This window comes from Rhamphochromis sp. 'chilingali' (genome assembly GCF_963969265.1).
Source record: "Rhamphochromis sp. 'chilingali' genome assembly, chromosome: 4".
Classification (NCBI taxonomy): domain Eukaryota; kingdom Metazoa; phylum Chordata; class Actinopteri; order Cichliformes; family Cichlidae; genus Rhamphochromis; species Rhamphochromis sp. 'chilingali'.
In genome coordinates, this window is record NC_137948.1 from 33,373,582 (window position 1) to 33,398,910 (window position 25,329).

The 25,329-nt window shown below is 39.5% G+C and overlaps 2 protein-coding genes across 2 annotated transcripts; one reads left to right on the forward strand and one right to left on the reverse strand.

Moving 5' to 3' along the window:
* Window positions 1-1,400: 1,400 nt before the first annotated feature.
* On the reverse strand, window positions 1,401-6,466 carry LOC308395279 (B-cell receptor CD22-like). Its single transcript, XM_080880067.1, has 9 exons — window positions 6,352-6,466; window positions 5,784-6,074; window positions 5,467-5,700; window positions 5,257-5,361; window positions 4,932-5,150; window positions 4,153-4,479; window positions 2,688-3,033; window positions 2,538-2,595; window positions 1,401-2,178 (listed from the first exon to the last, which is right to left on the reverse strand). Exons 1-9 carry the CDS (start codon window positions 6,404-6,406, stop codon window positions 1,993-1,995), a joined length of 1,821 nt encoding a protein of 606 aa, XP_080736193.1. The 5' UTR covers window positions 6,407-6,466; the 3' UTR covers window positions 1,401-1,992.
* A 2,166-nt stretch (window positions 6,467-8,632) lies between these two features.
* Window positions 8,633-15,877, forward strand: LOC308395020 (B-cell receptor CD22-like). The gene is made up of 11 exons (XM_080879675.1): window positions 8,633-8,972; window positions 9,250-9,540; window positions 9,624-9,857; window positions 9,963-10,067; window positions 10,174-10,392; window positions 10,846-11,172; window positions 12,784-13,129; window positions 13,241-13,295; window positions 13,795-13,937; window positions 14,171-14,225; window positions 14,755-15,877. The coding sequence occupies exons 1-11, from the start codon at window positions 8,918-8,920 to the stop codon at window positions 14,878-14,880; spliced, it is 1,956 nt and encodes a 651-aa protein (XP_080735801.1). The 5' UTR covers window positions 8,633-8,917; the 3' UTR covers window positions 14,881-15,877.
* Window positions 15,878-25,329: the final 9,452 nt, after the last annotated feature.

Sequence of the window (25,329 nt, forward strand, 5' to 3'; positions counted from 1 at the left end):
TCCTTTGTAGAGGACAGAAATTATTTTTTTGGAGTGGCACAAAAAATTTGTGTGGCATCTTATTGCATGCAGAACAGCTGATTGTTCTGTAAATAGTTTGAAATGGTTATTTAAAAAAGGGGTAAAAGGTAAATGGCTGCAAGTAACTTTGTTATTTTCAAAACTTGTGCGTATGATTTTAAAATTGACAATTTATATTTGTATTTAAAGAAATATGTAATGAAATATGATTCATTACACATGTCTGTTACAGTAAAAAATATAAGCTTTTTTACTCGGATTTTATGTTTTTTGTCTGATTTTAGATCAGTTGTGTTAATACAGTATGTCAAAATGTAAACCTGACTGTAAATTCAGACACGTGAGGCTGTGCTGAAAAGGATGATACCAAACAAGGCAAAGTAAAAAGTTTTTAAAGGTAAAATGTGGAGGGAAAATCAAAAGTAGTCAAAAATGGCCAATTACACCCAGGACCCCAGAGGGTTAAACATTTTTTTAAAGTAATGCAACAGTTACTTTTCAAGTAATTAATTACTTTTAGAATATTGTAACTCAGTTACTAACTCTTACTTTTTTGAAGAAGAAACTAGCAAATGGGAGCACGTTTGTGTCATGAATGACGATCTTCTATTGTGTCTTTATTAAGAAATGATATCCTTTTTGTGATTCTATGATTAATCTTGTGTCAGCATGAAAACTTCTCTACCAGACTCAGGATGTCATAAACTGGCCGTAGCGACTCTACTGGATGCACGGCAGTAAGAATCAACACACCCACATATGCCTACAGCTGCATTCGATCCATTATTCTTCCTCTCTCGTTGTCCTCATTATACTAGAGGACAATATATGCATTGTTCTACTGGTCATTGCTTTGCACAACATGGTAAAAAAAAGTATACTCACAAATCTCTAGTGCAATGGAGGCCTATGAGCATACGTTCTGTGTATGTATTATTGTAGGGTCTACCTTACAATACGAAGCACCTTGATGCGACTGTTGTTGTGATTTGGCGCTATATAAATACAATTTCATTGAATATAGAGCACCTGCCTCCTCATTGTGCTGCCTGTTGTTGTTGTTGTGGTTGTTATGACCATTGCTTAACCCCACACATCAGTGATCCAAGATCAAAGATGTTTGAAAGCAGTATGGTGTGAAAACATGGCCCTTTGCAACACTTTGGGGTCATTGTTGTCCACAAGGACCACAGGTATTATAAAATCCAATAAAAACCCCATTAATAAATCAAATTACTTAAAACTTATTCCAATCATGCATAGCATAGTAATGAATAACTTCTGTTATTTTCAGACCATTTGATGAATAAAAAACACATTTTTGATAGCAAAAGATTTCTTTAGAGGACAAAAATGACCCAAGGACAACACAAGGGCTAAAGATAAAGTTTATTATTCTACTTCTAATACAAAATGTTTGTTACATGTTCATAAATATGAAGTCTGTCCTATAAATCTCCAATGGATTTATGATGAAGACATTTTTGACTTTACAAGAAATTGAGTTCAACTGTTTGTTTGTTCTTTAATGCAATTTTTAGAACAATTTTGCTGGCATGTTGGGCAAAGCCTGAGATAATGATGACCTTTTAATGTGTCAAAGACACTTTAAGAAACACATTTTAATATATACATATATAGATAAAGAGCTGCTCTTGAGGGTTCCTCTTATCTAGTGTGAGACAGAGCCTGAGAACGATTGTCTCAACATAAAAAGCTGGTAACCATTACAAATGCTTTAGTTTCAGTTCCTATGAGGGTTTGAACGAAGCCTGTCAAGAGTGACCACAGTTTGTTCATACTCATCAGAAAAAGTAAATACAAGAAGTGAATGTAATACCAACATCATGAACAGAACAATTTAAGTCCAGATGTGTTTTTATATTTTATCTTCTTTAAGTTGATGTGTTGTACAGGCTCTAGGTGTCCACAGCCTGGTCATTGAGTTTTATTGATAATCATAAAACAAACTCACTCAGGTGTTGTGTTGTCTCTGAAGTTGACAACAGCGTAGGGGACATGCTCCTGCTCTTGAAATGACTGAACAGTGGAGTAGGGATGTTCTGTTTGGATCTTGGACAAGTTGATCTCGCTGTAGTCAAGTTCCTGCTCTGCTGGTTGAGCTGAGATGTCGTCATGCTGGGGTCTAAAATTTACCTGATAAAAAAGAGAAATAACATGTTAATAACATGTTAAAAGGGGCTAACGATGGCTCCCGGGCCTGGCAGATCCCCATGTACTAAATAGAAGCGAAGAAGTTAAAGAATGGAGAACAAGGAGGGAGGGAGGGTGGAGCATGTAAACAAGAATGATCAGCTTGCAGAACTGGGGGAACCTATATAGAAGACAGCTGGAACTACGGTGTTTGTAGGGGTAGTCCTGCTCCTGAAATTCCAATACATAATCTCCAATATTTGTTAAAATGAAGCTGCTCTGTCATGCATGAAGGAATAATCTAGATAGATCAGGGAGATGTTCCTCTGTTGTAGAAGAATTATTGCATTTATTTAGTTTACCTGCTCCAAGTTTTCCATTGTTTCACTTGTTGATGATTGGCTAGAAGTTCTCCTTTTTCTGGTTAATGAAATAAGGGAATATGAAAGTGAACAGATGGTGTCAGGTCAGTGTGTGAATGACAGTTTGAAAGAGAACACAGTGATGCTCACCTAACACACCAGCAGACAGTGAGAAGTATTAAAACCAGCAGAGCTGCAGAAACTCCTGCAGCTGCTGGTGTCCATGTTCCTGTGATACTTTGGACAGTGAGAGTCTTTGGAGCAGAGCTGATATCTTTGTTGGTTTTCACAGCACAGGAGTAGCTTCCTGCATCCTCCCTGCTGACTGGGTCTAGGATCAGATGTTTGTTCTGGTTCTCTCTCGGGGTCAGAGGTCGACTGTTCAAGTACCAAATGTAGTTTGTGTTGTCAGTCAGAGGACAGCTGGTGCTGCAGGTCAGTGTGACTCTCTGACCCTCTGTCACCACTGCAGAAGGACTCATCTTCACTCTCAGTTCTGAAAAACACTTAAACTTGTCAGTAACTGTAAGAGATATTTTATGTTAAGCGTTTCTTATAAACAGCAGGTTGGTGTTTAGCGTCAATGTTACAAAGTGAGTGAGAGAATATTTTTCTTTTACAAATATGAGAACTGTATTAGGTTTAAGAAAAGAAAACTAAATAATTTAGTAAAGATTTTATTGTAAAGGATAACATGAAGAGCTTTAACTCTATGTAGGAGATGACAGATTTAATTGCTCACATAACTTAACATTTGTCTGTCTGTTCTTTCTCTGTTTGGGGACTGATAACCATGCATGGACTGAAACAGAAAAATTAGACTAAAAAAACCTTTCATCACTGACTGAATGAGGAAATAAAATTGCATCAGTTTGTATAAACATCTTGAAACGTCTGATGACTCCATCATGGATCAGGTTGTGTCTCCTTGACCAGTTTGCATAGATGAATGATGGTGCTTCATGCTGTTTGTAACCCAAAATGAGCCCACTGGCAGTAAATGGTCCAAGGGCCACAAATCTTAGTGTACGTGTGACAGCTGTGACATTACTGGAGGACATTTTTAGTTGTAAACCCGAGTGGATGAACCATAATCAATGGATTTATGAACTGGAATTCTGGCTGTGTTGGACTGAAACCTGGAAGAGGTTTGGTGATTTTGTGCTGAGTCTCTGCTTCTCCTTGATGTTCTCTCTCCTTCAAAGCAACACAAGACTACATTTAAAGTCTAAAGTTGTGGACATTTTCAGTAACAATAAAGCTGAAAACGTGTGTATAAATATTACATCTCTAAAATCGTTCTCACAGATTGTTCTAGTCCTTATGCTAACACATACCTGGGAACTATTTTCACCACTAAAGTAACAAGTGCAAACATAGGTGAGCAGAGCTTCTGTTAATTGCCATTAATAGCTAATAATTGCAGCTAACTCTGGAGTTGCTCGTGGATTTCATCATCAAGCTGAAACGTTGTAGTCATGCAGCTGTAGGCTGTTAGAGCTGGGTGAGTCTCCCCACTACCAGCTTAGATTAGTTTCTGTTAGCTTATTTGAGTAACACACAGGACTAACTGGGATCTAAACAATGAACAGTGAGTCAAACAAGCTGTAATTACCTGTGACAATCAGAGTAACTCCAGGAAAATCAAACTCTTTCACTTCTTCATTTTCTGTTGTGATGGTGAACCTGTATTCTGCTGAGTCATCTCTCTTCAGCTTCTTTAATCTGAGGATGTGTTGGTTCTTCATGCTGTCATCATACTCCACATGATCTGCATCCTCAGTCAGCTGTTCAGCTTCTCTCTTGACTTTATACCAACATTTAGACTTTATCTGCTCGTAGTCAGGATGTGAGTATTTACTGGAGATGTTGACTGAAGATCCTTCCAGAGCACAGATTCTGCTGTGGACATAATTCAAACTCCAGCAGGAATCACTAACACCTGAAATATCAATGAAACAGAGAAGAGATATTTTAACTTAATTAGTCAAATCAGTTTATTTCTATCACACATTTAAACACAACAACAAGTAAAAAGCACTTTAAAGTATACTTAGAATAAAAACAACCAAATAATTAACAAAAGCAATAATAAAATAATAACATTAAATATATATAAAAGAAGAAAGAAATACACTGGGCAAAATGACAGACTGAGTTACTCTTGGCTGAGACTGAAAAAGCTGAGCAGAAGTCAGGAGATGAATACTGTTAGTATCACAGTGAGCAGATCTGAAGAGGGAGAGTTTTGGATCTGCAGCTGAGAATTGTGATGTGATCACCAACGTTTTAAAACTGATCCTGAACTTTACAGGAAACCAGTGTGATGATTAGTCTTAATTGCAAGAAGTGGTGGTAATACTTTGTAAGTGGAGAGACAATAAGTTTACTCACAGATGTCAGCAGAGCGCACATCCTCAAGACCTTTTACAGCACAAGACAAACTGTCATGATTAGAGCTGGAAACTAGAATCTGTTTTCCCTCCTGCACTGTAGGCTTTCTGGTCTCATACCACACAAAGGAAATCAGAGGCTCAGTCAGAAAACAGCTGCTGTTACAGGTCAGTCTGATGTGACCTCTGTGTTCAGCAGGAGTCCTCTGGACATGAATTTCTGTTGGGAGATGATAAACACATTTTCCACCAGTTCATCTCTGTCATGTCAAATAAATCAACAAATAAAAATGAAGTTTCAAAGTGCAGTTTGTCCAGAACTTCACCTCTGGGATATGTGATGGAGCAGGACTCGTCCACTGATGTCTGCTGAGAAGAACACATTCTCCCTTTAGCATAGGTCACACTGAAGCAGGTCTCTGTGATGGAACCTGAGAAAAACCAACAACTTTCAGTAAATTCATTAGAGTCTGAAGAGTAAAGTGTTTGTGTTTAACATCTCATAACATGATGAGGAGGCGTCCATCATGACTCACCCACAGAGACTTCAGGGGCTCTGAGATGCTCGTAGCCTTTGACAGCACAGGAGTATGTGACTGCTTCCTCACTGCTGAGCAGCTCTTGGTACCAGGGAGACCAGTCCTCATAGAGAAACTCTCTGTTCTTGTACCAGATGTAGGCTGCAGGCTTTTCAGTCAGAGGACAGCTGCTGCTGCACATCAGTGTTACTGTCTGTCCCTCTGTGGCAGGAATCACCTTTACCTGCAGCTCTGAGAGGTCACATGACCAACATGAATACACTGATCATTCATAAACTCATTCATTTATGATGCATTTGTAAAAAGAACTGTACCTGTAACTTGGAGATGAATTCCACTTTGTTGGCACTTTGATCTGTCAGCAGTTTTAATGCAGCAGTAAAAATTTCCATCTCTCTCTGTCAGATTATTGATTGTTAGAGTGAAATTACTCTCTGCTGACATGCTGTACTTTACATGTGTTTCCTCTACTGAGAACTTTATCTTGGAGACAGTATCGTGTCCAGTGTACCAGCCATTTCTTGCAGTGGGATGTTGATGTGAGCAGGGCAGATTCACTGATGAACCTTTCAAGGCACAGATGCTGTTTGCTTTTCCCTGAACACCTTTAACACAACATGTGATTAGAAAACATGGTGAACATTTATGCTAACTTTCTTTTCTGTGCTAATCTGTGATGACAGCATGTTACTGTGAAGGATCACAATCTGGTGCTTTGATACACTTGAGAGTTCAGAACAGTAAAAGTACAAATCCTGTTAACTGTGAATCTTCTGTTTTCTAAAATCATTTTGTAACTTTCTGCAGGTTTGACACTAAAACTCCTGCCTTCCAGAAACAGCATCACAGTCATCATGAGGAGGAGAAACAAATTATTCCTACCTGAGAGACACAGAATGAAACCCATGAACAAACATCCAGCTTCGGCCAACAACATGGCTGCTGTAGATTTTCTCTTCTAATGAGAAAGTTGATGTATGATGATTGTAAAGAGCCGATCACTGCTGCTCTCAGAGTTTCAGAAATATCAGAAACATGAATGTTAAAAATCAACTTCTGTCTGACAGGAATGACTGACTTGTATGAGTGTGTCAGCAGACAAACTGCATTCAGCTTTAACACCATCACTTCCTCATTTACTTATTTGCCCCACAAAGAGCCCTCTAGTGAAGAATGTATTACATGAGATATTTGACAAAATACTGAATCTACTTTGAATGAATTGTTTTCTGTTTATTTTTCTTCCAGAATTTTTGGCTTTATAATTTTTCAGTGACAAATGATCTCAGTTAAACATGTGACGAGCCACAATTTCATTGTGTTTTCATGAAAGCTCTGTCTGTGTGGTGGTGCAGTGGTTATGGTGGTCGTCTCGCTTTAACAAGCTCGTGGCTTCATGTCTGGGACTTTGCCTTCACATGTTCTTCCTGTGTTTGTTCACAGGTGTGAGTACATCTAGTTTTCTTTCTCTCTGTGTTTGCCCTGTGAGAGACTGTTGGGCTGTCCAGGGTCGCCTCACCTCTTGCCCTGTGGAAACTGTGATAAACTCCACCTTCCTTGTGAACTCTAACCATATAAGTGGAAGAGCATGTATCTGTCAGCGTTGATGGTGAAAGCAGAGACATGAAATTGTTTGAGGTCATATTGTGGTTCAAAAAACAAACTTAAAAGAACGACCTGAAGACATGATCACCCAGAAAGTAAGAAAACCTAAAGCGCCTAAAGTAACACGATTAGCAGGTCTTGTATTTTGCATCACATGCATTTCATTGTGTTTACAGACAGAACAACATGAAAGCAAACACTACAAAAAACATCATCTGCTGTACAAATACCTGATTTTCAATTTAAAGATGTCTGATGATATTATGTGGTGTCAATGTCTGTATCCCAATTCAGGGTCTGCAGCCTTAAAGTACGCATTTCAAGGCCGATTACGTCACAGCGGCGCGCCAAAGGCTGTCCCAATTCAAAGGCTGCTCGAAATGCGGCCCTGAAATGCATCCTTCATTTCCCTGAGTTTTAAGGCTGTGGCAGTGTAGACTTCGTGGCCCAACAGATCCCAGAATGCATAGTGCGGCGGTGGGTGTGGATAATTTTGCCGAAAAAAACGGCGGATGAGGGGCGCCCGAAGAGTAAACTTTAAGTAAGTACTGAATATTATGTCACGTATTTATGTGCAAATGTTTAATAATGAAGAACATTAAAACATTACTGTTGGCCACATGTCGGCAAAGTTATGTGACATTAGTGACGTTTGTACTAACTTGGTTTTAAAGCCTTTACTTTAAAATATACTCCGTTCAATAGCTGAGCTTAATCCTACAGAGAATGATCAAAGCTCATGTAGAAAGAAACAAACAAATGAACAAAAGATTTTCTCCTTCATTTCTGTCAAACAAAGCTGTATGAAACGTTTCCAGCTGTTAGTATCATGGTTGCTAGACAACCTGGGCAGCGCAACGGAGGCTAGACCGTCCCATTACACAAGCCTCGCACTTCCAGCCTAAGCGGTCTTTAAGTACGCGGCCCTTGAGGACCGTTGAGGCTGCGTACTTTAAGGCTGCAGACCCTGAATTGGGATACAGCCAATGTCTGGCATGATTGTGTTGAATGGGGCGATCGTGGCTCAAGAGTTGGCAGTTCGTCTTGTGATTGGAAGGTTGCCGGTTCGAGCCCCGGCTCGGACAGTCTCTGTTGTTGTGCCCTTGGGCAAGACACTTCACCTATCGCCTACTGGTGATGGCCAGAGGGGCGTGATACAGCAACCTCGCTTCTGTTCTGACTACAACTGTAGCTGCCTCCACCAGTGTGTGAATGAATAGTGGAATCGTAAAACGCTTTGAGGGTCTCGAAAAGCACTATATATATGCAATCCATTATCAATAGTTGTGCGCGTTGTGTTACTTTCTGGGTGATTTGCAGCTTCAAACATAAAAATCCTTCACATTGTTTGTGTCAAAAATTAAAACATTAAAGACATCATGTTTGGAGGTTTAACATCTGTTAAATTAACAACAACAAACAGCTTCACATCTTCACGTTCTCATTGTTATCACTGAAGGTTTTTTGTTGTAAATAAACACAAAATATTTATGTGAAATTTAATGATATTGCAATTTTTACATTTTGTAAACTAAAAAACAATATTATAATTTTAATAATGATGACAAGAAATAGAAAATACATTTATTTGAGGTCAATACATGGATTCTTCACTAGAGGGCTCTTTGTGGGGCAAATAAGTAAATGAGGAAGTGATGGTGTTAAAGCTGAATGCAGTTTGTCTGCTGACACACTCACACAAGTCAGTGATTCCTGGTAGACAGATGTTGATTTTTAACATTCATGTTTCTGATATTTTCCAAACTCTGAGAGCAGCAGTGATCGGCTCTTTACAATCATCATACATCAACTTTCTCATTAGAAGAGAAAATCTACAGCAGCCATGTTGTTGGCCGAAGCTGGATGTTTGTTCATGGGTTTCATTCTGTGTCTCTCAGGTAGGAATAATTTGTTTCTCCTCCTCATGATGACTGTGATGCTGTTTGTGGAAGGCAGGAGTTTTAGTGTCAAACCTGCAGAAAGTTACAAAATGATTTTAGAGAACAGAAGATTGACAGTTAACAGGATTTGTACTTTTACTGTTCTGAACTCTCAAGTGTATCAAAGCACCAGATTGTGATCCTTCACAGTAACATGCTGTCATCACAGATTAGCACAGAAAAGAAAGTTAGCATAAATGTTCACCATGTTTTCTAATCACATGTTGTGTTAAAGGTGTTCAGGGAAAAGCAAACAGCATCTGTGCCTTGAAAGGTTCATCAGTGAATCTGCCCTGCTCACATCAACATCCCACTGCAAGAAATGGCTGGTACACTGGACACGATACTGTCTCCAAGATAAAGTTCTCAGTAGAGGAAACACATGTAAAGTACAGCATGTCAGCAGAGAGTAATTTCACTCTAACAATCAATAATCTGACAGAGAGAGATGGAAATTTTTACTGCTGCATTAAAACTGCTGACAGATCAAAGTGCCAACAAAGTGGAATTCATCTCCAAGTTACAGGTACAGTTCTTTTTACAAATGCATCATAAATGAATGAGTTTATGAATGATCAGTGTATTCATGTTGGTCATGTGACCTCTCAGAGCTGCAGGTAAAGGTGATTCCTGCCACAGAGGGACAGACAGTAACACTGATGTGCAGCAGCAGCTGTCCTCTGACTGAAAAGCCTGCAGCCTACATCTGGTACAAGAACAGAGAGTTTCTCTATGAGGACTGGTCTCCCTGGTACCAAGAGCTGCTCAGCAGTGAGGAAGCAGTCACATACTCCTGTGCTGTCAAAGGCTACGAGCATCTCAGAGCCCCTCAAGTCTCTGTGGGTGAGTCATGATGGACACCTCCTCATCATGTTATGAGATGTTAAACACAAACACTTTACTCTTCAGACTCTAATGAATTTACTGAAAGTTGTTGGTTTTTCTCAGGTTCCATCACAGAGACCTGCTTCAGTGTGACCTATGCTAAAGGGAGAATGTGTTCTTCTCAGCAGACATCAGTGGACGAGTCCTGCTCCATCACATATCCCAGAGGTGAAGTTCTGGACAAACTGCACTTTGAAATTTCATTTTTATTTCTTAATTTATTTGACATGACAGAGATGAACTGGTGGAAAATGTGTTCATCATCTCCCAACAGAAATTCATGTCCAGAGGACTCCTGCTGAACACAGAGGTCACATCAGACTGACCTGTAACAGCAGCTGTTTTCTGACTGAGCCTCTGATTTCCTTTGTGTGGTATGAGAACAGAAAGCCTACAGTGCAGGAGGGAAAACAGATTCTAGTTCACATCTCTCAGCCAGACAGTTTGTCTTGTGCTGTAAAAGGTCTTGAGGATGTGCGCTCTGCTGACGTCTGTGAGTAAACTTATTGTCTCTCCACTTACAAAGTATTACCACCACTTCTTGCAATTATGACTAATCATCACACTGGTTTCCTGTAAAGTTCAGGATCAGTTTTAAAACGTTGGTGATCACATCACAATTCTCAGCTGCAGATCCAAAACTCTCCCTCTTCAGATCTGCTCATCTATGATACTAACAGTATTCATCTCCTGACTTCTGCTCAGCTTTTTCAGTCTCAGCCAAGAGTAACTCAGTCTGTCATTTTGCCCAGTGTATTTCTTTCTTCTTTTATATATATTTAATGTTATTATTTTATTATTGCTTTTGTTAATTATTTGGTTGTTTTTATTCTAAGTATACTTTAAAGTGCTTTTTACTTGTTGTTGTGTTTAAATGTGTGATAGAAATAAACTGATTTGACTAATTAAGTTAAAATATCTCTTCTCTGTTTCATTGATATTTCAGGTCTAAATGATTTCTGCTGGGCGTTGAATTATGTCCACAGCAGAATCTGTGCTCTGGAAGGATCTTCAGTCAACATCTCCAGTAAATACTCACATCCTGACTACGAGCAGATAAAGTCTAAATGTTGGTATAAAGTCAAGAGAGAAGCTGAACAGCTGACTGAGGATGCAGATCATGTGGAGTATGATGACAGCATGAAGAACCAACACATCCTCAGATTAAAGAAGCTGAAGAGAGATGACCCAGCAGAATACAGGTTCACCATCACAACAGGAAATGAAGAAGTGAAACAGTTTGATTTTCCTGGAGTTACTCTGATTGTCACAGGTAATTACAGCTTGTTTGACTCACTGTTCATTGTTTAGATCCCAGTTAGTCCTGTGTGTTACTCAAATAAGCTAACAGAAACTAATCTAAGCTGGTAGTGGGGAGACTCACCCAGCTCTAACAGCCTACAGCTGCATGACTACAACGTTTCAGCTTGATGATGAAATCCACGAGCAACTCCAGAGTTAGCTACAATTATTAGCTATTAATGGCAATTAACAGAAGCTCTGCTCACCTATGTTTGCACTTGTTACTTTAGTGGTGAAAATAGATCCCAGGTATGTGTTAGCATAAGGACTAGAACAATCGGTGAGAACGATTTGAGAGATGTAATATTTATACACATGTTTTAACCTTTACAGTTACTGAAAGAGTCAAAAAGAAAATGTCCACAACTTTAGACTTTAAATGTAGTCTTGTGTTGCTTTGAGGGAGAGAGAACATCAATGAGAAGCAAAAAAAAAAAAAAAAAAAAAAAAAAAAAAGGATGAACTGAAGCTCTGCCATCACGTAATGTCGCATACTGCTGTTTCTGATGTCATTTAAAAAAAAAAAAAAAAAAAAAAAAAAAAGGAGAAGCAGAGACTCAGCACAAACTCACCAAACCTCTTCCAGGTTTCAGTCCAACACAGCAGGAATTCCAGTTCATAAATCCATTGATTATGGTTCAATTTGTCACGGTTCTGGGTCCGTTGGACCCAGTATTTTGAGTTTTATTATGTTTGGGTTTTAGTTTTGGATTGTTTTCTTCTTCTCTTGTTGTGTTTATGGTGATGATTATGATGTTTATTATTAGAGTTCCATGTTTCTGTTTATCTGGGTTTAAGATGCGGGTTTAGTTTATATGTTATTTCCTGTCTGTCTCTCGATGTCGAGCCTGCGTGTGATGTTTTATTGTGAAGGTCTGCGTCTCATGTGAGTGTGTTCAGTTTTACCTCTGTCTCGTCTCACTGATTGTTCCCAGCTGTGTCCACCACCTGTGTGTAATTCCCGTGTTTCTCTGTGTGTATTTAAGTCGTGTCCTCCGTCATTGTAGTTGCTGGTCCGTCTGTGTATTCCACTCTGTGTCATCTGTGTATCTACCATGTCTCACCCGTGTGTTCTCCCTGCTGTCCATCGTCATTCTCCTCTGCTCGTTCTCATTCAGGTTTGTGCTTTGTAGTTTAGTTGTTCTCCAGTCTAGTTTATTTCGTGCTCCATTTGCTGTTTGTCCCTATTTATTTCATGTTCAATAAACCACCTTCACTTCTCCACTACTGCCTGCGATTGGATCCTCATTTATTATTTTCACACGGCTCTCCTCACCCGCCGTGACACAATTCTCTCGGGTTTCCTACTAAAGATGTTCTCCAGTAATGTAAAAGGTGTCACACGTACAGTAAAGTAATATTTTTACATTTCTGGCCGTTTGAACATTTACTGTCAGTAGGTTCATTTTGGGTAAAAATCTTTACTAAATTATCTTTTTTTTTCTTCAATTTAATACAGTTCTAATATTTGTAAAAACAAAAAAAATTTCTCACTCACTTTGTAACATTGATGCCTGAAAACCAACCTGCTGTTTATAAGAAATATCTCTTACATTTACTGACCAGTCTGAGTGTCTTTCAGAGCTGAGAGTGAAGATGAGTCCTTCTGCAGTGGTGACAGAGGGTCAGAGAGTCACACTGACCTGCAGCACCAGCTGTCCTCTGACTGACAACACAAACTACATTTGGTACTTGAACAGTCGACCTCTGACCCCGAGAGAGAACCAGAACAAACATCTGATCTTAGACCCAGTCAGCAGGGAGGATGCAGGAAGCTACTCCTGTGCTGTGAAAACCAACAAAGAGATCAGCTCTGCTCCAAAGACTCTCACTGTCCAAAGTATCACAGGAACATGGACACCAGCAGCTGCAGGAGTTTCTGCAGCTCTGCTGGTTTTAATACTTCTCACTGTCTGCTGGTGGATCAGGTGAGGATAAAGACTGTTTCCTCTGTCAAATCTCTTAGGTTTCATCTAGAATTTACACACTAACCAGACACCACCTGTTCATGTTTGTATTCACTATTTTTCATAAACCAGAAGAAAGAAGAACTCTCACCAACCTTCAAGAAATGAAGATTTGGATGATTTGGAGGTGATAAAAATAAAGTACAGTTTTAGTACAACACAAAACATCAGTGTCATTCTATACTTTTTCATACAAGTCATTTTTAAGAGATGATACGTTTCTTATTCATTATTTAATCACATCATTGTTCTTTCTTAGTTTTTTGTCTTCTTTTAGTTTTTCTTCTGCTGACACAGAAATGTTATGTACCACATGTTTTAAGGTCCTGTACTCTACAGCAACAAATAATAGACCAGTCAGTTTTTTAAAAGCTTCATGATAGTTTTTTTTAAAATGTCAGAGCAAATTATTTAAACAGACTCACTCACATAGTTTAACTCATATTGAATATCTATGAATATAAGTTTGAATCTACTATTTTGGGCTAATTCTACCATCCAGCTGAGCTCTTAGTTGAAGGATCTGCAATAATGTATTCATTATTGTAAAAGTAACAATAATCATCATCATCACTGAAAATGTAACTTCTCTGTTTCTTTGTTATCATTTAAACTTTGGTCCCCAGTATGACGACATCGCAGCCCATCGAGGAGAGCAGGACCTGAACTACCAAAGACTCCACGTCTACAAGAATGAAACAGATTCTCTCTACTCCACGATTCCTCCATCTCAGCCCCGAGAACAACATCATATCCACTACAAACCTGAGTATGTCTGAAATATTAATTACACTGTAAATGAGGGCTATATTGTTACAAAACTGTAGATTATTACAGACTGGGCTTTATAATAACCTGAATAAGATCCAAGTGGATTATAGAGTTCATTACTTTGTGTTTTGAATATAGAGGGCTGTGAGCTCCTTTCCAGATTCAGTGGATCAAATAAGGAAATTGTTTTTGTCTTATATTTCACATAGTCAGTCATCTTTTTTTAACTAGATCAAAGAGGACTTCCAGACAGTCTCCAAGAAGAACATCAGACAACAAAGAGCAGGTACAGAACTGGATTCAAACAAAAACATCTCCTCATCTGTCGTGTTTGTCTTCACCTAAAATAATCAAAAAAGTCTTCAGCTTTTTCAGTTTTCTCACAAACTCTACCTGAAGATTTTCTTTTATAGAGTTTTTATTAGATTATATACAGTTACACCATGAACATCATGTGACAGGGACACACTACTATTATATTTTGAGATACTACAAATGCCATACATCGACAATCATTAGGCTGATATCAGGCTTACATATTATTTTTGGACATTGAACAGACGTGAAGTTTAGCCCTGACTGTACACAGATTTCACTCTGATTTGAACTACATCAAAAAGCCATGTAGTATAATTTATGTTAATAAACTAGGAAATAATTCCCTGAAACGACCACTAAAAGGCTTGTTTACCACATGTTTAACACAGACATTTATCAGTTGAGCTCTACAAAGTGATGTTTATAATGCTCTGAAAGGAGAGTGAGCTAAAGATTTAGTTTAATATAAATGTATAATTACTGTCTCGTCTCCTCAGATGAACCCTGAAAGTATCTCAGCTCAGTCAGCAGAGCAGGATGATCATCACTACAGGAGACTGCACTTCAGTCAGAACCACACAGCTGATCTCTACTCCACCATAGAGCCACTGCCTGCTCACTAAAGAAGAGTTTGTTACCATGGTGATTTAAAGGAACATTTTGTGGAGAGTTTGTGTCTGAAATAACTTCAGTGTCACAGCAGAGACACCACAGCTGGTGTGTCTGTCAGTGGGTTTCACACATTGTACTAAAACAGACAACACAGGAAAGTAATTAACAGAAATATAGAAATACTTCAGCTTCACTTTAAAGAGGTCCAATGAAAATAGGAGACATGCTAATGATATTACTCTGTGAGCTTTGGTTTGTTTTACTTTCTGGGTGCTCTGCAGCTTTGACTGTAAAATTATTAACTCTGTTTCTGACGCAACATAAAACATCAAAGTCATCACGTCTGCAGGTTTAACTTCTGTCAAGTGTTGGGGGTTTTTTTTCTAAACCACAAAATAACAACTAAACCACATGTCTCTGTTCCCACTGTTACACTGACAGGTATTGATGAAAATATAATTACGTTTAATTACATTACATTTAATAATTTCCTATGTGTACTTTGTAAAAACTAAACAATAAAAAGAAAAAATGCAGCAAAGAAGAAAACAAATTCTAAGGAACATTCAATATGATGTCAGTGCATCGATTCTCCACTAGAGGGCTCTGCTTTGTGGGAAAGACATATGAGGAAGTGTTGCTTTTAATGCTGAATGCAGTCTGTCTGCAGACACACTCACACGAGACATCTTTTTAACCAACAACACAAAGCATCCCTCTGAAAATGACATAAGGGCTGAACTAACAACACGTAATAGAAGCATAACAGAATTTTCATGCTGGTGAGTATTTTTTTTAGGTAGGGGAGACCGGGGATAGTTGTAACATGGGTCAGTTGTAACTCTTCCAATTTCTCCAATCAGGGCTAAGTTTCAAATGATGTGACTCATCCTGTGCATGCCCAATTCAGTTCTGCTATCACATGTGAAAAATCAGCACATTTTGTCAAACACAGACAATTTCAAGGTTCAAGGTTCTTTATTTGTCACATGCATAGTTATACAAGTATAACACACAGTGAAATGTAGCCTGACACGCTCCTCGACATGTGCAAAAATTGGGGGGGGGGGGGGTGTAGAGGAAGAACATTATATATATATATATATATATACATACATATAGTATATACACTGGGTGAATGTGCAGTAGTAGCAGCAAGCAGGTGAATTCTGTACATTAATATGAATAGACATCTGACTATTTTACGGGATAGACAATATAAACATATTTAAAATTAAAGGAATTGAAATGTACATTGTGCCTTGGTTTAGAGTGTCTGGAAGAGAGTCCTGTCTCAGTCAATTATAGATGATGTGAGAGGGCGGGTGTGTGTGTTTAGGGCACGGATGGCTTGGGGATAGAAGCTCCTCTTGAGTCTCTCTGTCCTTGCCCGGAAGATGCGGAACCTTCTACCAGATTGCAGAAGTTGGAACAGTTTGTTGCCAGGATGGGACGGGTCCTTCAGTATCTGCGCTGCTCTAGTCCGGCATCTCCTGGTGTAGGTGTCCTGAAGCGGGGGGAGAGCAATCCTGCAGCAGCGTTCTGCTGTACGGATCACTCTCTGGAGAGCTTTTTGGTCCTTCACACAGCTGTTCCCAAACCACGATGTCATGTTCTGTGTGAGGATGCTCTCCACAGCGCCTGTATAGAAAATCCTGAGGATCTTTGGAGAGACCCTGAACTTCCTCAGTTGTCGTAGGTGATACAGGCGCTGCCTAGCCTTTTTGGTCTGGACCTGAATGTGGGCAGCCCATGTCAGGTCTGAGGAGATGTGGACACCAAGATACTTGAAGGACTGCACCCTCTCCACTGGAGCTCCATTGATGATAATGGGCTTGTAGTCTCTGTGCTGACCCCTTTTGAAGTCCACCACCAGCTCCTTGGTCTTGCTGACGTTCAGCTGGAGGTGGTTGTCCTGGCACCACGATGCCAGATTCTTCACTTCATCCATGTAGGCCGCCTCATCGTTGTTGGAGATGGCACCCAACACCACTGTGTCGTCAGCAAACTTCACAATGGTGTTGGAGCCGTGGGTGGCCACACAGTCTGAAGTGTAGAGGGAGTAGAGCAGTGGCGAGAGGACACATCCCTGAGGTGCTCCTGTGTTGATGGTGATGCTGTTGGAGAAGCACCTGCCCACCCTCACCACCTGAGTTCTGCCAGTGAGGAAGTCCAACACCCATGCACACAGACGGCTGTTAAGTCCTGGATCCCTGAGCTTTGTGAACAGTCTGCAGGGCACTATTGTGTTAAACGCTGAACTGTAATCAACAAACAGCATTCGCACATAGTTACCCTGTTTCTTGTCCACGTGGCTGAGAGTGGTGTGTAGGACGTGGGCGATGGCATCCTCTGTGGATCTGTTGGATCTGTAGGCGAACTGCAGCGGATCTGTGGTGTCTGGGATGGAGGAGGAGATGATGTTCTTCAGCAGCCTCTCAAACACCTTCATTACTACCGAGGTCAGTGCAACTGGCCGGTAATCGTTCAGGGATGAGGGTTTGCACGAAACACGAAGCACGAAACACGAAAAAAAGTCATTTGTATGCCAAAAAGTAAGTTTTTCTACTTTATTTCAATTTGTAATAGCATTATCTGCTTTGCAGCTAAACTCAAACTTAAATTATGTTATTTGTATGTCTATGGGGATATATTCTGTGTAAGTCTTTAGTGCTAATGTTTTAGCCGTTGGCTGTAATGTTAGCTAGTTTATGGCTATAGGAGTCTGGGTCAGTTGTAACAGTAACAGTCTGGGTTAGTTGTAACAATAATGTATGTTACAACTTACCACACTATTACTTTAACTTATATTGAACAAGTTGGGGCAACGACATCAGCAGAGAGAGGTTCACTGGTCGCATTTGTATATGTGGTTAATGCCATTGGCAACACAATTCCTCCACTGTTTGTGTTCCCACACATACATTATGCAGACCACTGTGTCAGAGATGGGCCAGTAGGAAGTACTGGTAGTGGAACTAAATCAGGATGGGTGCAAGAAACAGATTTCCTCATCTTTCTGAAGCACTTTGCAAACCACACCAAGGTAAGCCATGATAAAAAGTAATGGAATTGCGATGCTGGTGAACAACTACATTTTTTCAGCTTCATTGTTATGTTCAAAATTGGTGCAAGAGTTGTAGGTTATAATGCCCACTGAGCCAATGAGGCCAAACTCAAGGAAGACCAACCAAAATTAATGAAATATTCAGCTGCAGAAAATTCCATAATTTGTCTTTTTTGGGGGGTTGGAATATGTTCAAAAGCTAGATTTCTGCATTCTGTCACACACATTCATGTGTTGAATAAACAAAGATTACATGTTAATGTTTTGTTAGTACCCTTATTTCATTGTGTTACATTTTACCCCAGGATATGTTACAACTAACCCAGACTATGGGGTTAATTGTAACATTTCACTCTTTGTGTTTGAGACCATACCATGCAATGGGTAATTGTGCTGCAGAGAAAATAGCTGCACTATTTAATAGCAGAGACATGTAAATACTTTGCATTACATTTTGAATCCACTACCTTAAAAGAGCTTCAATTTACAGACAGAAATGTCAAAAATGTTACAACTATCCCCAGTCTCCCCTATCATTAGCCTAAAATAAATACCAGAGTCTTTATAGCCAGTCTTCAAACTCACCAGCCTTTTTGAACTAACTGTGGGATCTTCTAAATGTTAACTTTATTTATAACACACATCTGTGCTCCACAATAAACTTTTTTGAACACTTTTCTTACGTCTGCCACCGTTCTGTTGTGGAATTCTTCCAAACACGTTAATTCAAGATTCTTTCTCTTTACGTCTACAATGCTAACTTGTTAGAATAATGTTGCAAACTAGCTCTGAACTGGTATTGATACTGTAATGAAAATATTATTTTTGTTTGCATTTTTTTCTAATCAATTAGTGTCATAATTAAATTGCTGGATAAATTGGCTGGGTGAGTTAACTTTGATTCCGCCCCAAAATAGATACATAAACAAATGCCCTCGATCCTCAATGAGCTCAAATAATGTTGTAAAGGAGAGTGGACCAATATTCCTTCACATCAATGTGAAAGACTGTTAAAGTAAAAACAAAAATAAGTTATTAAAGTAAAAAAATGTGTCGGTCAGATTGGTAACAAGTCCAGACTGTTCCCTGCCTCTTTCACTATGTTATGGATAGGCTCCAGCCCCCAGCAGAAGGGGATGGATGGAAGTGAAAGAATAAAGTCTGGCTCTCAAGACTACCATGACCTGAATGACTGAGATCCTACACAGACAACATTTTAACCCATTGCTGTTTAATGTTTCATGACGTATTTATAAATTTGGACCAAGAAAGGAACAGGACCAGTTTGTGAATTAAAAAGTCACAAAACCTGAAAAGGCAGATTTTTGAGAACCAGTTCAAATGTGTTTCATGTTCAGCAGAAAATACTTTTATTTCATTGTGCTTGTTTGTTGATCTGCAAAGACAAAGAAAAAAACCTCAAATATGTTAAAGGATGAAATTTATTGTTTCACTTTTAATGCAAAATGTTTGTTACATGTTCATGAATATGAAGTCTTATTGATATTCTATCCTGTAACTATCCTGGATTTTTGATGAAGACATTTTTGACTTTACAGGAAATTGAGCTGCACTGTTTGTTTGTTTGTTTGTTTGTTTGTTTGTTTGTTTTCTTTATTACAGTCTTTGGGACTATTTTGCTCTACAGTTTTGCTGGCATGTTGAGCAAAGCCTGATATAATGATGACTTTATAATGTGTGAAAGAGACTTTAAGAGAGATATGCACATAGATAAAGCACTGTTTTTGAGGCTTCCTCTTATCCGGTGTGAGACAGAGCCTGAGAGCGATTGTCTCAACATAAAGAGCTGGTAACCATTTCAAATGTTTTAGTTTCAGTTCCTATGAGGGTTTGAAAGAAGCCTGTAAAGAGTCACCACAGTTTGTCCATACTCATCAGAAAAAGTAAATACAAGAAGTGAATGTAATACCAACATCATGAACAGAACAATTTAAGTTCTGTACAGGCAGATGCGTTGTTATATTTTATCTTCTTTAAGTTGATGTGTTGTACAGGCTCTAGGTGTCCACAGCCTGGTCATTGCGTCTGAAAGTAACAAAAATGGTGCATTAATTAAAAAAATACAAAAATACAAAAAAAAATCTAATTTTATAAGGAATCTGCTCTGTGGCTTACACATGAAACGTGGTTTTTAAAGGAGGATTTACAACACAATGTAGGCAGCACGGTGGCACGGTGGTTAGCACTGTTGCCGCACAGCAAGAAGGTCCTGAGTTCAATTCCACCATCAGGCCGGGGTCTTTCTGTGTGGAGTTTGCATGTTCTCCCCGTGTTTGCGTGGGTTCTCTCCGGGTACTCCGGCTTCCTCCCACCGTCCAAAGACATGCAGCTTGTGGGGATAGGTTAATTGGATAATTCAAATTGCCACTAGGTGTGAATGTGCGAGTGAATCTGAGTGTGAATGGTTGTCTGTCCCTGTGTGTTAGCCCTGCGACAGACTGGCGACCTGTCCAGGGTGTACCCCGCCTCTCGCCCCATGACAGCTGGGATAGGCTCCAGCGCCCCCCGCGACCCTGAAAAGGATAAGCGGTAGCGAATGGATGGATGGATTTACAACACACTTTAGTCCTCCTGCTCAGTGGGGAAACATATTTTTTTTCACTTACTGCAGTAGAACAACTTTATGTGAAAAACTGATTTGCAGTGTAAATGTAGTTAAACTTCTTTACACTGACAGGATGGGCTTCTCTGGTCCCACCAACTTAAGAATAAAGTTTTTATAAACATAAAACTTAAGCATATGTGTAAGTTCAAAAAATAATCAGTAATCTGCAATGACTCATCTGTTCTTTAGTTCACTGCCACTAGCCCATCTTGTCAAACTCAATACTGACATCATTACTCTTGTCCAGTCATCGTCTTCTTACCCACCCTCTCTAAGCCAATCAGCTTCCATTTCACTCTGCTCCACCACAACCACCCACACATGCAGGGCTTGGGGTGCAGCTGTGTCACTGAAGTGCAGGGGAGGCACTCCCCCTCTGTCCCCTTCTGGCTGCCTGTGGCTCAATTTTCTTCACACACCCCCATTCTCTGTGAGCCATCGGGGTGTAGCGGCTTTGAGGAGGAGTTGGCTGTCTGATTGGAGTCTGGGATGCGGGGCTTCCCTGCTACTGCGGGAGCGGTCTTCTTGTCTCCACCCCAGGGAAAAGGGTAACATCTCCTGGGTCTAGGTGTAGTTTCCCCCTCTGGTGCTGGTTGTGCCTGGTAGTGATGGGATTTCTGGCTCTTTTTAGAGATCCGGCTCTTTCGGTTCGGCTCACTAAAAAGAGCCGGCTCTTTCGGCTCCGAACCGGCTCTTCAGGTTGTTTTGTTGCTTTATTTCATTTATTATTAACAATAATATAAAATTATGCACAAAAGGAATTACTAACGTAAAAAAAAAATGGTTTTATTTATATATGTTTATATATAAATATATGCGGTGGCCCCTAGAGACAAAACACGTACAAACTCCAAAACACATTTCTAGCATGAACTGAACTTCCAAATCAGAGCTACTAGATCACTTAAATTACACAATTGAAAGCATATGTGTATTGTTTGTGTATTTATACACAGGCACTCATATATATTCAAATAATTTTAAAAAAAAGTTCATTTACCTGTTACTACCACACACCAAATCCGGTCGTTGGTACTTGCTGGCTTGTGTAGCCACAAGATAACAAAAGCTCAACACTGCGCCCAGCATCCTGGAGCACTTCTGTTGTCTTTTGTACGTGTTTTGAGTTTTTATGTGCTTCGGAGTTTGTACGTGTTTTTACGTGTTTTGGAGTTTGTACATGCTTCAGAGTTTGTACGTGATTTGGAGTTTTTACGTGATTTGAAGTTTGTACATGCTTCAGAGTTTGTACGTGATTTGAAGTTTGTATGTGCTTTGTCTCTAGGGGTCACTGTAAATATACTTTTATTTATTCACTCCACATAAAATGTAATAAATAAATCATATAATACAAAAATCAACTATTCACATTTCAACTTTTAACTATTTAAATTTTCAGCTTTTGCTTTTTACAAATTTAAAGTGAAAACAACACAAAACACTGCAAACCACAACCCAATTAAATATAAATTATAATATGAAAACAAAAAGAACATGCATATTCTCTGTCATATGGGCCTGCATGAATAAACTTTCTGAATCCTTTATCATCTGCAACCGAAAATAGTTGTGGATGGTGATGACGCGACGAATCCGACGAATCCTACTTCCGGGTCTAAACGCTCCTGTGTTCAATATGACACAATGCTGTGTTCCTGGTTGTTTTAACCAATCTGGCTCAAAACAACAGTCTAATCTGTCATTTTACCGGTTTCCTTGTGAAAAGAGAGAGAAGAGGAAGTGGCTGAAGTTGATAAGGTATGTTACAACTCGTAAGTGAATGAATAAATTTGTAAGATAAGAGCTAGTGGGCTCTTACTTTAGTTAGCTAATATAGCTAGTGATGAACAATTAAAACCTGCTACTAAAAGACAAACTGGCTTTTACGAGTAATTGTACTTATATAGGCAATGGATTTTATTGTGTGTTTTTTTTAATACAAAGACGTTGTTGCATTTTTGAAGTCATTTTTATTTCTCCAAGCAAAGATTGAGAGCTAAGGGTCACTTCGCTATATATATGAACCTTAGTTACCTTTCGACCCTCAGAGGAATAAAAATTACGTCCAAAAAGCGATGTCTATGTAAGAAAATACATTACAATCCCCAGCCTATGTGCCAGTTAATTACCAAAATAAAGACCTAACCAACAAATAGCAAGCAAAGGTTGCCAGTACTTACCTTTCTGATAAGCTTAAAAGCAAATTAGTACAATAATGTGTAAGAAAAGCATCTGGACTTCTTTAAGTTTTAAGTTTCTTGAAGCTTCTCTCATCTGGATGAAAGAAGCTTCTCTCATCTGGATGAAAGAAGCTTCTCTCTGTTATTTATCTCTATTTTTTTTTTTCCATTAATCATAACTAATGGAGGGCTAGCGTATGATCTGAAATTTCTCTCTGCCTTTTTAAACACTTCCACAGACGTGAAAACTTCACCCCAAACTGCAACTCAAGAGTCTGCAGTTGGCACTTCCCTCAAGGAAAAGCTGCGGGACCAACAAGATTTGCATGGAACGACGGGAAGTCTTTTCAGTTCCCAGATGACCACAACCCTGTTAGAAAAAAGAGCAGGTCCCAGCTATTGGTGAAAATCAGAGTGAAAGATCAGATGAGCTACATCATTCCAACAATGCAGATACACAGACAGCTACTGCAAGTTCCACAAGTTCTTCCCAAAGTCTTCTGGTGCTAGAGATTCAGAATGACATGCTAAGAATAGAGAATGAAAAACTTAAAAAACAAGTAGAGAAGCAGACTTTCTCATTCAGTCAAATATCTGACAATCCTGAAAGGGTCCAGTACTATACTGGATTGCCCAATGCTGCTTCTGTCCTGTTTTTAGAAGCGCTTCTTTCCAGATTTGATCTTAAATATCATTCTGATTGGACTGTCCAAATGATGCCCCTAATTGACCAGTTATTTCTAACCCTGATCAAGCTCAAACTTAATTTTATTCATGAAGACCTTTCAACAAGGTTTAACTGCAGCAGAGGCACAGTAACTAATATTTTTACAACAATTGTTAGTGCACTGTATGACATTTTGTATGTTGGCATGCTGGAAAACAACATTCCCTCGAGAGCCAAGAATCAAACATCGCTGCCAGATTGCTTCCAACCATTTCCTAACTGCAGGATTGTGCTTGACTGCACGGAAGTTTCTGTTTGTAACACAGAGAGACTTGACACACAAAGTCATTTGTACAGCCAGTACAAAGGACGGACCACACTAAAGGCTCTAATTGGTGTGGCTCCTAATTAGGGCTGGGCGATATATCAAAAATTTATCGTTACCGAAATTTATGACTCTCATCGACGTCATTTTGCCCATGTCGGTAAATTCGGTATTTTAAAAAAAAGAAAAGGCATGTGCAGGTCGGCGATGTTCATGTCCCTTTAAAACGCTGTGCTACGTTACAGACTTGACGGGGTGGAGTCACATGACTCTACTACCTGTTATGCTGGACAGACACTGTGCGTTTTTTTCAGTCGCGCGATTCAGCTCCTGCTCAAACTGTACGATTGACTCGCAGGGGTTAGAAGTTCATAGGTCACGATGCAGGGTCTCACACTATACGGCCCGATGCTCTGATGCGACCTGAGTGCTCACACTGTGTGTCCATAAAATGAAGGTTATAACAGAAATTCTGTCGCTCGCTCTCCCTCTCTGTCTTTCACTCACACAGACACGCACACCACCACCATCAACTTTGCTAAATTGCTAATGAAAAACATTGATCAAGCAGCTGTGATTGAGCAGCAGTGTAGATCCAACTATTTTCACGGTTGTTGTGGTCGCGATCATTTTGTGAGGCCACATCGAAAAGCCTCGGATGAGCTTTCCAAAGTTCTACAAGTTGTGCCTCCGTCGCTTGTGTCCAGATCACACGCTGCACTGTCGTGTTGCGTCGTCTTTTTCGCTGACATTTGTGTTTGCGCGTGCGCAGTGTGACAAACTGCGGTGACACCCTCACGACGGTCGTGAATCCTCGCGACCAAGCGATTGATGATTGGGAGCTCGTCGTGAGGTGTCAATCGCTTCTCGTTACCCCACGTATACTATACGATGCATGACGCACGATGAAGGCCAAAATCGTGCCGCTCGCCAAAACGGTCGCACGACTCAAAAATCGGCTCAAAATGGGCCAAAAATCGCACAGTGTAAGCCCAGCATAACAGGACGAGACACGGGTGAACAAATGGAGGACGATTTAAATGTTGAAGCAGCAGCGACGGAGGTAGAGCTGGTGGAGGAGGAAGAGGAGACGCTTGTTAACAAAAAAAATGCATCATCAATCGTTTGGCAACATTTTGGATTCAACAAGGATGATATTGATCAAACAATTGTTAAATGTAAACTCTGCAAAAAGACTGTTGCGTCAAGTCAAGGTAACACAACCAACCTCTTCCACCACCTGCAGCACAAGTTTTTGTTTAAGAGTTTATAGTTTTCACTAGTCACATGGCAGTGCTTAGTATTTATTATAGTTTTTTCTGTGTTCAATTGACATTTGTGTTTGTGACATTATTTGTTTACAGGTTATAGTACCTCAAGGCCTTAGCAGAGATAGGCCTTTGTCCATGATGGCATTACATTTGCACAATCATTGTTTACTTTGTGAATAGCCAATGTGAAACATATTTATTATTAAACTATTTTGTTTACAAGGGATACACATTTTTTAGAGAGCATGGTTACATATTGTATCCTACACTTTTTATTTTGTTCAGTTAATAAATCTTAACCACTAAAAATACTTACTACTATTG

Coding starts and splice junctions, on each gene's coding strand:
- LOC308395279 (XM_080880067.1), bottom strand. CDS start 6,406: ATGTTGTTGGCCGAAGCTGGATGTTTGTTCATGGGTTTCATTCTGTGT. Junction 5,151..5,256: donor CTCCATCACATATCCCAGAG/GTGAAGTTCTGG, acceptor ATCTCCCAACAG/AAATTCATGTCCAGAGGACT. Junction 2,596..2,687: donor ACTGTCTGCTGGTGTGTTAG/GTGAGCATCACT, acceptor TTCATTAACCAG/AAAAAGGAGAACTTCTAGCC.
- LOC308395020 (XM_080879675.1), top strand. CDS start 8,918: ATGTTGTTGGCCGAAGCTGGATGTTTGTTCATGGGTTTCATTCTGTGT. Junction 8,973..9,249: donor TTTCATTCTGTGTCTCTCAG/GTAGGAATAATT, acceptor GTTGTGTTAAAG/GTGTTCAGGGAAAAGCAAAC. Junction 13,938..14,170: donor CATATCCACTACAAACCTGA/GTATGTCTGAAA, acceptor TTTTTTAACTAG/ATCAAAGAGGACTTCCAGAC.